Source organism: Phyllobates terribilis, unplaced genomic scaffold (genome assembly GCF_046119375.1).
Source record: "Phyllobates terribilis strain yellow unplaced genomic scaffold, ASM4611937v1 Scaffold_4__5_contigs__length_816908805, whole genome shotgun sequence".
NCBI lineage: Eukaryota > Metazoa > Chordata > Amphibia > Anura > Dendrobatidae > Phyllobates > Phyllobates terribilis.
In genome coordinates, this window is record NW_027362764.1 from 8713399 (window position 1) to 8728030 (window position 14632).

The 14632-nt window shown below is 44.0% G+C and overlaps 1 protein-coding gene across 5 annotated transcripts in view; it reads right to left on the reverse strand.

The window, feature by feature from the left end:
• AGAP3 (ArfGAP with GTPase domain, ankyrin repeat and PH domain 3) overlaps nucleotides 1-14632 on the reverse strand; it is a 447006-nt gene that overhangs the window by 168395 nt on the left and 263979 nt on the right. For 4 of the 5 annotated variants that reach the window (XM_073677119.1, XM_073677118.1, XM_073677117.1 and 1 more), the window contains exon 9: nucleotides 1682-1774. The exons of the other annotated variant lie outside the window; for it this stretch is intronic. In XM_073677119.1, the coding sequence (XP_073533220.1) occupies nucleotides 1682-1774 (93 nt within the window). The remainder of the gene's footprint in view (nucleotides 1-1681; nucleotides 1775-14632) is intronic. 5 annotated transcript variants of the gene reach the window in all.

Here is a 14632-nt window from a genome sequence, read left to right on the forward strand (position 1 = left end):
GTAGGAGTAAGGCACTGTACTGTACTGTGGAGAGCGCTACATTCTTACCAGGGGAGTACAGCACTGTACTGTGGAGAGCGCTTCATTCTTACCAGGGGAGTACAGCACTGTACTGTGGAGAGCGCTGCATTCTTACCAGGAGAGTACAGCACTGTACTGTGGAGAGCGCTGCATTCTCACCAGGGGAGTACAGCACTGTACTGTGGAGAGCGCTGCATTCTTACCAGGGGAGTACAGCACTGTACTGTGGAGAGCGCTTCATTCTTACCAGGGGAGTACAGCACTGTACTGTGGAGAGCGCTTCATTCTTACCAGGAGAGTACAGGACTGTACTGTGGAGAGCGCTGCATTCTCACCAGGGGAGTACAGCACTGTACTGTGGAGAGCCCTGCATTCTCACCAGGGGAGTACAGCACTGTACTGTGGAGAGCGCTGCATTCTTACCAGGGGAGTACAGCACTGTACTGTGGAGAGCGCTGCATTCTTACCAGGAGAGTATAGCACTGTACTGTGGAGAGCGCTGCATTCTTACCAGGGGAGTACAGCACTGTACTGTGGAGAGCGCTGCATTCTTACCAGGAGAGTATAGCACTGTACTGTGGAGAGCGCTGCATTCTTACCAGGGGAGTACAGCACTGTACTGTGGAGAGCGCTGCATTCTTACCAGGAGAGTATAGCACTGTACTGTGGAGCGCGCTGCATTCTCACCAGGGGAGTACAGCACTGTACTGTGGAGAGCGCTGCATTCTTACCAGGGGAGTACAGCACTGTACTGTGGAGAGCGCTGCATTCTTACCAGGGGAGTACAGCACTGTACGGTGGAGAGCGCTGCATTCTTACCAGGGGAGTACAGCACTGTACTGTGGAGAGCCAGCACCAGAAAGACTAGTAATGGCGACTATACAGGGACTGATCACAGGACTGACGGAGGCGCATCTTCTAACCTTCCGCCCTGCGAGCAGTCGCTTATCCAAAGAGCAGGATTATGCGTATGATCATGGGGTGCCTGGCTGTGATGGTGGGGAGTGGAGGAATTATGGGGTGAGCAGTATTAAGAGGTGGGCAGTAATGTTAGGGGAATGAGTATGGTATAACTATGACGGTGCGTGGTGTAATTATGGGGTGAGCAGTATAATTATGGGATGCTTGGATAACTATGGGGAAAGTGGTATAATTATGGGGTGAGCAGGATAATGGGGGTTGGGGGTATAATTATGGGCTGCATGGTATAATTATGGGGTGAGCAGGATAACAATTGGTGTTGGGCGTATAATTATGGGGTGTAGAGGATAACTCTGTAGTAGTAGAGTTTATGGGATGCACTGTATACACATGAGGGTAAATGATGTAAATGAGGCTGAGTGCAAGGTCCACATTTTGACACAATCAGATAAAGCACAGAAGTGACAGAATCCATGCTGTTCCAGCTGATACAACTGTTAACCTCTCCTTTCCTCTCAGACACAGGGCATGAGCGATACTTAACACACGAAGCAGTGTGGAGATGTACAAAGCATTGAAAGGCCACACAGGGAGCAACACACAGCGAGTGCGCAGTGACACAGACGGGATTCCGGCTGGCGCCGTGGGATAGCAATGAGCTGCCTGCCCTTTCTGCTACAGCCCCTACAACAATCACCCCACTCGTTCACACAAGCTCTCTGCTCAGGGGGGGCCCCACCTGTTTGATAGGAATGGCTCTTCCACTGCCAACACTCTCAGATTTACAATCCGGGGCCCTCTTCTCTCTGTCCACCTCTGCGCCCCTCCGAGACTGGAAGAGAACAAGATACAGGGGCACATTACAATGGTACAGGAGGGAGAACGGTGTGCGCACATACACTATCATGCTCTGCAGGTGTGAGGGGGATGGGTTACGACACACAACCGAAATAGAAGGTTTCATACGGTAAGTACTGGGGTGCTGCTAAAATAGCATTCAAACATAGGTGAAAGGGGTGACCAAAAACAAAGCAGATACGAGGAAGGGAAGATCACAAAGATTAAGGTGAGACCCTCACACCGGAGAGTGTACACACACACCCCAGGCCCACACAGAACTGCAGTAACCCCACCCCCGCCTATCCTGTGCGGCAGCAGGAATCCTGCATGGAGACGGGCGTGAAATGACAACATGCATGAAGGGGACGACACGGGCAAACGCTTCATTCCAACCAGTTTATTTAGTTACAGACGTCACCAGAACAAAACCGAGAAATCAAAAAGAAGGAATCAGGTACAAAACAGCATTAGAGACAGTTGTGAGTCCACACGGAGCTCCATATGTACAAGTGGAATAAAGAGTACGAGCAAAGAAAGGAGGAGGAGGAGGAGGAGGAGGAGTACAACAGTACAATACGATCCGCAAAACGCCAGCTCCAGAACACTGCTTCCCATGGAGGTACACAGCACGAGGAATACATTCAGACAGGAAGAGAACAGCAGCATGTCAATCAGATGGGAACAGGCGGCTGCGGATTCCCAAGAGGAACCCCACATCCAAATCTCCAGCTCTAAATCCAGGAAAAGGAAGGTCCGTGCAGGCTGCAGGGTAGAAAGCAACTGTCCAACTGAGAAGGTCCCCAGCACTCAGCGCCCCCTGCCCGGGCACGAAGGAGGAGGAGGAAAAAGGGTGTCCCGTATGTTTCCGTTCAGTCACTACCCCGCAACAGGGAAGAATGGGTGTAAGGCCACCACTCAGGGGCAGTTGGTAGAGTGAGCAGTCAGATACTTGCGTAGAACAGACACACGACTCTGAGGAGGCGGCAGGGGAGCCAGCGGAAGCCTCTGAAACGTCCCGGTCTAGAAAAGGGGAAATGTTCCAGTAGAAAAAAGTACTAAGTGAGGAAACTCTCACACCACCAAATGTAAGACTCTCACACCGTGACGTACAAAACGTAAGGGACTCTCACACCGTGACGTACAAAACGTAAGGGACTCTCACACCGTGACGTACAAAACGTAAGGGACTCTCACACCGTGACGTACAAAACGTAAGGGACTCTCACACCGTGACGTACAAAACGTAAGGGACTCTCACACCGTGACGTACAAAACGTAAGGGACTCTCACACCGTGACGTACAAAACGTAAGGGACTCTCACACCGTGACGTACAAAACGTAAGGGACTCTCACACCGTGACGTACAAAACGTAAGGGACTCTCACACCGTGACGTACAAAACGTAAGGGACTCTCACACCACCAAATGTAAGACTCTCACGCCGTGACCCACAAAAAGCAAGGGACTCTCACGCCGTGACGGACGAAACGCAAGGGACTCTCACGCCGTGACGGACGAAACGCAAGGGACTCTCACGCCGTGACGGACGAAACGCAAGGGACTCTCACGCCGTGACGGACGAAACGCAAGGGACTCTCACGCCGTGACGGACGAAACGCAAGGGACTCTCACGCCGTGACGGACGAAACGCAAGGGACTCTCACGCCGTGACGGACGAAACGCAAGGGACTCTCACGCCGTGACGGACGAAACGCAAGGGACTCTCACGCCGTGACGGACGAAACGCAAGGGACTCTCACGCCGTGACGGACGAAACGCAAGGGACTCTCACGCCGTGACGGACGAAACGCAAGGGACTCTCACGCCGTGACGGACGAAACGCAAGGGACTCTCACGCCGTGACGGACGAAACGCAAGGGACTCTCACGCCGTGACGGACGAAACGTAAGGGACTCTCACGCCGTGACGGACGAAACGTAAGGGACTCTCACGCCGTGACGGACGAAACGTAAGGGACTCTCACGCCGTGACGGACGAAACGTAAGGGACTCTCACGCCGTGACGGACGAAACGTAAGGGACTCTCACGCCGTGACGGACGAAACGTAAGGGACTCTCACGCCGTGACGGACGAAACGTAAGGGACTCTCACGCCGTGACGGACGAAACGTAAGGGACTCTCACGCCGTGACGGACGAAACGTAAGGGACTCTCACGCCGTGACGGACGAAACGTAAGGGACTCTCACGCCGTGACGGACGAAACGTAAGGGACTCTCACGCCGTGACGGACGAAACGTAAGGGACTCTCACGCCGTGACGGACGAAACGTAAGGGACTCTCACGCCGTGACGGACGAAACGTAAGGGACTCTCACGCCGTGACGGACGAAACGTAAGGGACTCTCACACCGTGACGGACGAAATGTAAGGGACTCTCACACCGTGACGGACGAAAAAAATATACATGGTGGACAATCAATGATGTTAACATGGATGCACCACAAAAAAACAGTAAGATGCCAGCACATCGAGCCTTTCTATATAGATATTATTTACAAGAGAGGGTGAAATATATTGAGGAGACAGGGCACAGCGAAAGGAGAGAAGAAGAAAACAAGAGGGGAGAGAAATACCGGGAAGAGGATAGAGAAATAAAAAGAAGAGGGGAAAGACATACTAGGAACAGGATAGAAAAGGCTGAGACATACTTGGGAGAAAGGGCTCAGAGACAAGGCCGGAAAACACTGGGGAGAGGATAGAGAAACAAACAGAAGAGAAATAATAGTGGGTGAAGTTTAAGAGGGGAACAAATTAGAAGGCAAGAAATACTGGGGAGAGAAGCGAGGCTGCAGGAAAATGGACGAGAAAGAGAAAGAAAAGAGAAAAGAGCAAAAAATACTCAGTAGGTGAAAAGAGCAGAGAAGAGGGCAAGAAATAGGGAAAGAGAGCACAGAGAAAAAGAGAGAAATGGAAAGGGAAGAAAGAGCACAGAGAAGAGAGCGGTAAACACTAAGGAGGGAAACAAAGCACAGAGAAGAGAGCGGGAAACACTCAGGAGGGAAACAAAGCACAGAGAAGAGAGTGAGAAATACTCAATAGGGGAAGAGAGCGCACAGAGAAGAGAGCAAGAGATAATAGGGGAAGAGCGAGCACAGAGAACAGAGCGAGAAACACTCAGGAGGGAAACAAAGCACAGAGAAGAGAGTGAGAAATACTCAATAGGGGAAGAGAGAGCACAGAGAAGAGAGCGAGAAATACTCAGTAGGGGAAGAGAGAGCACAGAGAAAAGAGAGAAATGGAAAGGGAAGAGCGAGCACAGAGAAGAGAGTGAGAAACACTCAGGAGGGAAACAAAGCACAGAGAAGAGAGCGAGAAACACTCAGGAGGGAAACAAAGCACAGAAGAGAGCGAGAAACACTCAGGAGGGAAACAAAGCACAGAAGAGAGCGAGAAATACTCAATAGGGGAAGAGAGCACAGAGAAGAGAGCGAGAAATACTCAGGAGGCGAAGAGAGAGCACAGAGAAATGGAAAGGGAAGAAAGAGCACAGAGAAGAGAGCGGGAAACACTAAGGAGGGAAACAAAGCACAGAGAAGAGAGCGGGAAACACTAAGGAGGGAAACAAAGCACAGAGAAGAGAGCGAGAAACACTCAGGAGGGAAACAAAGCACAGAGAAGAGGGCGAGAAATACTCAATAGGGGAAGAGAGCACAGAGAAGAGAGCAAGAAATAAAAGGGGAAGAGAGCACAGAGAAGAGAGAGAAATGGAAAGGAAAGAAAGAGCACAGAGAGGAGAGCGAGAAACACTCAGTAGGGAAACAAAGCACAGAGAAGAGAGCGAGAAACACTCAGGAGGGAAACAAAGCACAGAGAAAAGAGCGAGAAAGACTCAGGAGGGAAACAAAGCACAGAGAAGAGAGCGAGAAACACTCAGGAGGGAAACAAAGCACAGAGAAGAGAGCGAGAAATACTTAGTAAGGGAAGATAGAGCACAGAGAAGAGAGCGAGAAATAATAGGGGAATAGCGAGCACAGAGAAGAGAGCGAGAAACACTCAGTAGGGAAACAAAGCACAGAGAGCGAGAAACACTCAATAGAGGAAGAGAGAGCACAGAGAAGAAAGCGAGAAATACTCAATAGGGGAAGAGCGAGCACAGAGAAGAGAGCGAGAAACACTCAGGAGGGAAACAAAGCACAGAGAAGAGACCGAGAAATACTTAGGGGAAGAGCGAGCACAGAGAAGAGAGCGAGAAATAATAGGGGAAGAGCGACCACAGAGAAGAGAGCGAGAAACACTCAGTAGGGAAACAAAGCACAGAGAAGAGAGCGAGAAACACTCAGGAGGGAAACAAAGCACAGAGAAGAGAGCGAGAAACACTCAGGAGGGAAACAAAGCACAGAAGAGAGCGAGAAACACTCAGGAGGGAAACAAAGCACAGAGAAGAGAGCGAGAAACACTCAGGAGGGAAACAAAGCACAGAGAAGAGAGCGAGAAACACTCAGGAGGGAAACAAAGCACAGAGAAGAGAGAAAGAAACACTTAGGAGGGAAACAAAGCACAGAGAAGAGCGCAAGAAATACTCAATAAGGGAAGAGAGAGCACAGAGAAGAGAGCGAGAAATAATAGGGGAAGAGCGAGCACAGAGAAAAGATTGAGAAACACTCAGTAGGGAAACAAAGCACAGAGAAGAGAGTGAGAAATACTCAATAGGGGAAGAGAGCACAGAGAAGAGAGCGAGAAATACTTAGTAAGGGAAGATAGAGCACAGAGAAGAGAGCGAGAAATAATAGGGGAATAGCGAGCACAGAGAAGAGAGCGAGAAACACTCAGTAGGGAAACAAAGCACAGAGAGCGAGAAACACTCAATAGAGGAAGAGAGAGCACAGAGAAGAGAGCGAGAAACACTCAGGAGGGAAACAAAGCACAGAGAAGAGACCGAGAAATACTCAATAGGGGAAGAGAGCACAGAGAAGAGAGCGAGAAATACTCAATAAGGGAAGAGAGAGCACAGAGAAGAGAGCGAGAAATACTCAATAAGGGAAGAGAGAGCACAGAGAAGAGAGCGAGAAATACTCAATAAGGGAAGAGAGAGCACAGAGAAGAGAGCGAGAAATAATAGGGGAAGAGCGAGCACAGAGAAGAGATTGAGAAACACTCCGTAGGGAAACAAAGCACAGAGAAGAGAGTGAGAAATACTCAATAAGGGAAGAGAGAGCACAGAGAAGAGAGCGAGAAATACTCAATAAGGGAAGAGAGCACAGAGAAAAGAGTGAGAAATAATAGGGGAAGAGCGAGCACAGAGAAAAGATTGAGAAACACTCAGTAAAAAAAGAAGAGGGCATAGTGAAGAGGGCAGAAATACTGGTGAGGAGATGCAAGTGGAAAAAAGGATAATGGATAGATGAAGGGAGAAGACAGTGAAAAAGGCAAAAAATACTGAGTGAACAAAGAAAAAATAATGTGGAGAGCATGAGCGATCAGAGAGAAGAGGGCAAGAAATACTAGAGGAAAGAAAAGGGGCAGAGAGAAAAAAAAAGAAAAAGGGTACATAGGTAAGGGACAAGAAATAGGGTGCGTCGAGTAAAAACATGGAGAAAGGTCCTTCATCCTTACAGATAATACATAGGAAAGTGTGATCGAGAGAGCATGGGACCTCCTGCCCACAGTGACCTCTAAGAGTGAAGGTACTACCACATGTCCTAATATCCTCACTGAGCTTCTTCCTCCATTGTCATGACTCATGAGTAAGGTATTGATTTTGCACTCTCATAGAAAATACTGTCTAAAGCCCCCGTCTCACATAGCGATATCGCTGCTGTGTCACGGTTTTGGTGACTCACCAGCGACCTCACCAGCGATGTCGCTATGTGTGACACTTTGCAGCGGCCCCTGCTGTGAGGTCGCTGATCGTTGCAAAGTGTCCTGGACCATTTTTTGGTCGTTGGCCTCCCGCTGGCCAGCACACATCGCTGTGTGTGACCAGCGGGACCAACGATCTGGCTGGTAACTATGGTAAACATCGGGTTACTAGGGGCACGCGCGCACTTAGTAACCCGCTGTTGATCATGGATACCACTCTGCTACGGTGCGCGGAGGCTTCCGCGCACCGTAGCAGAGTGGTATCCATGGTAAACAGCGGGTTACTAGGGGCACACGCGCACTTAGTAACCCGATGTTTACCATAGTTACCAGCCTGCTCCTGCTTGCAGCAGACTGGTAACGGGAGCAGGACATTGTGGAACGATCCTTTCCACGATGTCGCTGCTCCCCTGATCGCTGGTGATCCTGCCTGTTTGACAGCTCACCAGCGATGTATTAGCGATGCAGCAACGATCCCTGACAGGTCGTATCGTTGTCGGGATCGCTGCTGCATCGCTTAGTGTGACGGGGCCCAAGACTAAAACTAATGTTAGGTTGAGAAGAAGCGGTTATTTGTACACGTCCTCCCCAAAATGATAAATGCTGATTACACCATTCAAAAATTATGCAGAAAATATGTATGGTGCTATCAACTCTATTAGAGTAATATTTACCCAGCCGGAGATAATGGCATTGCGTCACATCAACTCAAAGTCAGCAGCTCCATGGACAGAATGGTAGATAGCATGGATTAAATCAGCTGATGGACAAAGCCAAACAGGCCACTGGTTGCCCAGTACAGGCTAAACTTATACAGGATGACCCGATTTTGTCTCTATCCTGACAATATGTAGATGTACCATCTGTATAAAGTAAAAAACATGACGATCCTCTGATTAATATTCATGAAAAACGTGTGTGTACACACGGGTCATGAACATCTGGCCAGCAGAATACCGGTGGGCCGTAATTCTTGGCCTGTCCTCCTCAGTCTTTCCAGCCACCAGCTTTTAAGCTTTTCAGTAGAGTGCATGCACATACTGGATTAAGTCCAAGGCTAACTAGTGCCAGCGTCAGGATGTTTTTTGTGGGCAGAGATGGCACGCTCAACTCTCCTGGGCCGTTCTTGCCTTTGTGATTAGTCGCAGAGCATACTATGTGATGTACGGTATATACAACAGCCTCAGTGTCTCCTATGTGATGTATATACAGCAGCCTCAGTGTCTCCTATGTGATGTATATACAGCAGCCTCAGTGTCTCCTATGTGATGTATATACAGCAGCCTCAGTGTCTCCTATGTGATGTATATACAGCAGCCTCAGTGTCTCCTATGTGATGTATATACAGCAGCCTCAGTGTCTCCTATGTGATGTACAGTACAGACCAAAAGTTTGGACACACCTTCTCATTTAAAGATTTTTCAGTATTTTCATGACTATGAAAATTGTACATTCACCCTGAAGGCATCAAAACTATGAATTACCACATGTGGAATTATATACTTAACAAAAAAGTGTGAAACCACTGAAAATATGTCTTATATTCTAGGTTCTTCAAAGTAGCCACCTTTTGCTTTGATGACGGCTTTGCACACTCTTGGCATTCTCTTGAATTATTTTCAGTGGTTTCACACTTTTTTGTTAAGTATATAATTCCACATGTGGTAATTCATAGTTTTGATGCCTTCAGTGTGAATGTACAATTCTCATAGTCATAAAAATACAGAAAAATCTTTAAATGAGAAGGTGTGTCCAAACTTTTGGTCTGTACTGTACATCAGTCTATATTTTATGAGATATATACAGCAGAGTATTACTGCATCCTATGAGATATATACAGCAGAGTATTACTGCATCCTATGTGATATATACAGCAGTCCCAGTGTCTCCTATTTGATGTATATACAGTAGTCTGTGTCTTTTATATGATGTATTCAGCAGTCTCAATGTATCCTATGTGATATATACAGCAGTCCCAGTGTCTCCTATTTGATGTATATACAGTAGTCTGTCTTTTACATGATGTATTCAGCAGTCTAAATGTATCCCATGTGATATATACAGCAGAGTATTACTGCATCTTATGTGATATATACAGCAGAGTATTACTGCATCCTATGAGATATATACAGCAGAGTATTACGGCATCCTATGTGATATATACAGCAGAGTATTACTGCATCCTATGTGATATATACAGCAGACCCAGTGTCTCCTATTTGATGTATATACAGTAGTCTGTCTTTTATATGATGTAGTCAGCAGTCTCAATGTATCCTATGTGATATATACAGCAGAGTATTACTGCATCCTATGTGATATATACAGCAGAGTATTACTGCATCCTATGTGATATATACAGCAGAGTATTACTGTATCCTTTGTGATATATACAGCAGAGTATTACTGCATCCTATGTGATATATACAGCAGAGTATTACTGCATCCTATGTGATATATACAGCAGAGTATTACTGCATCCTATGTGATATATACAGCAGAGTATTACTGCATCCTATGTGATATATACAGCAGAGTATTACTGCATCCTATGTGATATATACAGCAGAGTATTACTGTATCCTTTGTGATATATACAGCAGAGTATTACTGCATCCTATGTGATATATACAGCAGACCCAGTGTCTCCTATTTGATGTATATACAGTAGTCTGTCTTTTACATGATGTATTCAGTCTCAATGTATCCTATGTGATATATACAGCAGAGTATTACTGCATCCTATGAGATATATACAGCAGAGTATTACTGCATCCTATGAGATATATACAGCAGAGTATTACTGCACCCTATGTGATATATACAGCAGAGTATTACTGCATCCTATGTGATATATACAGCAGAGTATTACTGCATCCTATGTGATATATACAGCAGAGTATTACTGCATCCTTTGTGATATATACAGCAGAGTATTACTGCATCCTATGTGATATATACAGCAGAGTATTACTGCATCCTATGTGATATATACAGCAGAGTATTACTGTATCCTTTGTGATATATACAGCAGTCCCAGTGTCTCCTATTTGATGTATATACAGTAGTCTGTGTCTTTTATATGATGTATTCAGCAGTCTCAATGTATCCTATGTGATATATACAGCAGAGTATTACGGCATCCTATGTGATATATACAGCAGAGTATTACTGCATCCTATGTGATATATACAGCAGACCCAGTGTCTCCTATTTGATGTATATACAGTAGTCTGTGTCTTTTACATGATGTATTCAGCAGTCTCAATGTATCCTATGTGATATATACAGCAGTCCCAGTGTCTCCTATTTGATGTATATACAGTAGTCTGTGTCTTTTACATGATGTATTCAGCAGTCTCAATGTATCCTATGTGATATATACAGCAGAGTATTACTGCATCCTATGAGATATATACAGCAGAGTATTACTGCATCCTATGAGATATATACAGCAGAGTATTACTGCATCCTATGAGATATATACAGCAGAGTATTACTGCATCCTATGTGATATATACAGCAGAGTATTACTGCATCCTATGTGATATATACAGCAGACCCAGTGTCTCCTATTTGATGTATATACAGTAGTCTGTGTCTTTTATATGATGTATTCAGCAGTCTCAATGTATCCTATGTGATATATACAGCAGAGTATTACTGCATCCTATGAGATATATACAGCAGAGTATTACTGTATCCTATGTGATATATACAGCAGAGTATTACTGCATCCTATGTGATATATACAGCAGAGTATTACTGCATCCTATGAGATATATACAGCAGAGTATTACTGCATCCTATGTGATATATACAGCAGACCCAGTGTCTCCTATTTGATGTATATACAGTAGTCTGTCTTTTACATGATGTATTCAGTCTCAATGTATCCTATGTGATATATACAGCAGAGTATTACTGCATCCTATGAGATATATACAGCAGAGTATTACTGCATCCTATGAGATATATACAGCAGAGTATTACTGCACCCTATGTGATATATACAGCAGAGTATTACTGCATCCTATGTGATATATACAGCAGAGTATTACTGCATCCTATGTGATATATACAGCAGAGTATTACTGCATCCTATGTGATATATACAGCAGAGTATTACGGCATCCTTTGTGATATATACAGCAGAGTATTACTGCATCCTATGTGATATATACAGCAGAGTATTACTGCATCCTATGTGATATATACAGCAGAGTATTACTGCATCCTATGTGATATATACAGCAGAGTATTACGGCATCCTTTGTGATATATACAGCAGAGTATTACTGCATCCTATGTGATATATACAGCAGAGTATTACTGCATCCTATGTGATATATACAGCAGAGTATTACTGCATCCTATGTGATATATACAGCAGAGTATTACTGCATCCTATGTGATATATACAGCAGAGTATTACGGCATCCTTTGTGATATATACAGCAGAGTATTACTGCATCCTATGTGATATATACAGCAGAGTATTACTGCATCCTATGTGATATATACAGCAGAGTATTACTGCATCCTATGTGATATATACAGCAGAGTATTACGGCATCCTTTGTGATATATACAGCAGAGTATTACTGCATCCTATGTGATATATACAGCAGAGTATTACTGCATCCTATGTGATATATACAGCAGAGTATTACTGCATCCTATGTGATATATACAGCAGAGTATTACTGCATCCTATGTGATATATACAGCAGAGTATTACTGTATCCTTTGTGATATATACAGCAGTCCCAGTGTCTATTTGATGTATATACAGTAGTCTGTGTCTTTTATATGATGTATTCAGCAGTCTCAATGTATCCTATGTGATATATACAGCAGAGTATTACTGCATCCTATGTGATATATACAGCAGACCCAGTGTCTCCTATTTGATGTATATACAGTAGTCTGTGTCTTTTACATGATGTATTCAGCAGTCTCAATGTATCCTATGTGATATATACAGCAGAGTATTACTGCATCCTATGAGATATATACAGCAGAGTATTACTGCATCCTATGAGATATATACAGCAGAGTATTACTGCATCCTATGAGATATATACAGCAGAGTATTACTGCATCCTATGAGATATATACAGCAGAGTATTACTGCATCCTATGTGATATATACAGCAGAGTATTACTGCATCCTATGTGATATATACAGCAGACCCAGTGTCTCCTATTTGATGTATATACAGTAGTCTGTGTCTTTTATATGATGTATTCAGCAGTCTCAATGTATCCTATGTGATATATACAGCAGAGTATTACTGCATCCTATGAGATATATACAGCAGAGTATTACTGTATCCTATGTGATATATACAGCAGAGTATTACTGCATCCTATGTGATATATACAGCAGAGTATTACTGCATCCTATGTGATATATACAGCAGAGTATTACTGCATCCTATGTGATATATACAGCAGTCCCAGTGTCTCCTATTTGATGTATATACAGTAGTCTGTGTCTTTTATATGATGTATTCAGCAGTCTCAATGTATCCTATGTGATATATACAGCAGAGTATTACTGCATCCTATGAGATATATACAGCAGAGTATTACTGCATCCTATGAGATATATACAGCAGAGTATTACTGCATCCTATGTGATATATACAGCAGTCCCAGTGTCTCCTATTTGATGTATATACAGTAGTCTGTGTCTTTTATATGATGTATTCAGCAGTCTCAATGTATCCTATGTGATATATACAGCAGAGTATTACTGCATCCTATGTGATATATACAGCAGAGTATTACTGCATCGTATGTGATATATACAGCAGAGTATTACTGCATCCTATGTGATATATACAGCAGAGTATTACTGCATCCTATGTGATATATACAGCAGAGTATTACTGTATCCTTTGTGATATATACAGCAGAGTATTACTGTATCCTTTGTGATATATACAGCAGAGTATTACTGCATCCTATGTGATATATACAGCAGACCCAGTGTCTCCTATTTGATGTATATACAGTAGTCTGTGTCTTTTACATGATGTATTCAGCAGTCTCAATGTATCCTATGTGATATATACAGCAATCCCAGAGTCTCCTATTTGATGTATATACAGTAGTCTGTGTCTTTTACATGATGTATTCAGCAGTCTCAATGTATCCTGTGTGATATATACAGCAGTCCCAGAGTCTCCTATTTGATGTATATACAGTAGTCTGTGCCTTTTACATGATGTATTCAGCAGTCTCAATGTATCCTATGTGATATATACAGCAGAGTATTACTGCATCCTATGTGATATATACAGCAGAGTATTACTGCATCGTATGTGATATATACAGCAGAGTATTACTGCATCCTATGTGATATATACAGCAGAGTATTACTGCATCCTATGTGATATATACAGCAGAGTATTACTGCATCCTTTGTGATATATACAGCAGAGTATTACTGTATCCTTTGTGATATATACAGCAGAGTATTACTGCATCCTATGTGATATATACAGCAGACCCAGTGTCTCCTATTTGATGTATATACAGTAGTCTGTGTCTTTTACATGATGTATTCAGCAGTCTCAATGTATCCTATGTGATATATACAGCAGAGTATTACTGCATCCTATGTGATATATACAGCAGAGTATTACTGCATCCTATGTGATATATACAGCAGAGTATTACTGTATCCTTTGTGATATATACAGCAGAGTATTACTGCATCCTATGTGATATATACAGCAGAGTATTACTGCATCCTATGTGATATATACAGCAGAGTATTACTGCATCGTATGTGATATATACAGCAGTCCCAGTGTCTCCTATTTGATGTATATACAGTAGTCTGTGTCTTTTATATGATGTATTCAGCAGTCTCAATGTATCCTATGTGATATATACAGCAGACCTTGACACTGCTGGAGTTGTATAAATGTTATGTGACCAGTAATGCACTGAAAATGTTCATGTGTATTCAGGACCACAGACTGCAGGGTATAGGTTTTTTAATATTTACCATTG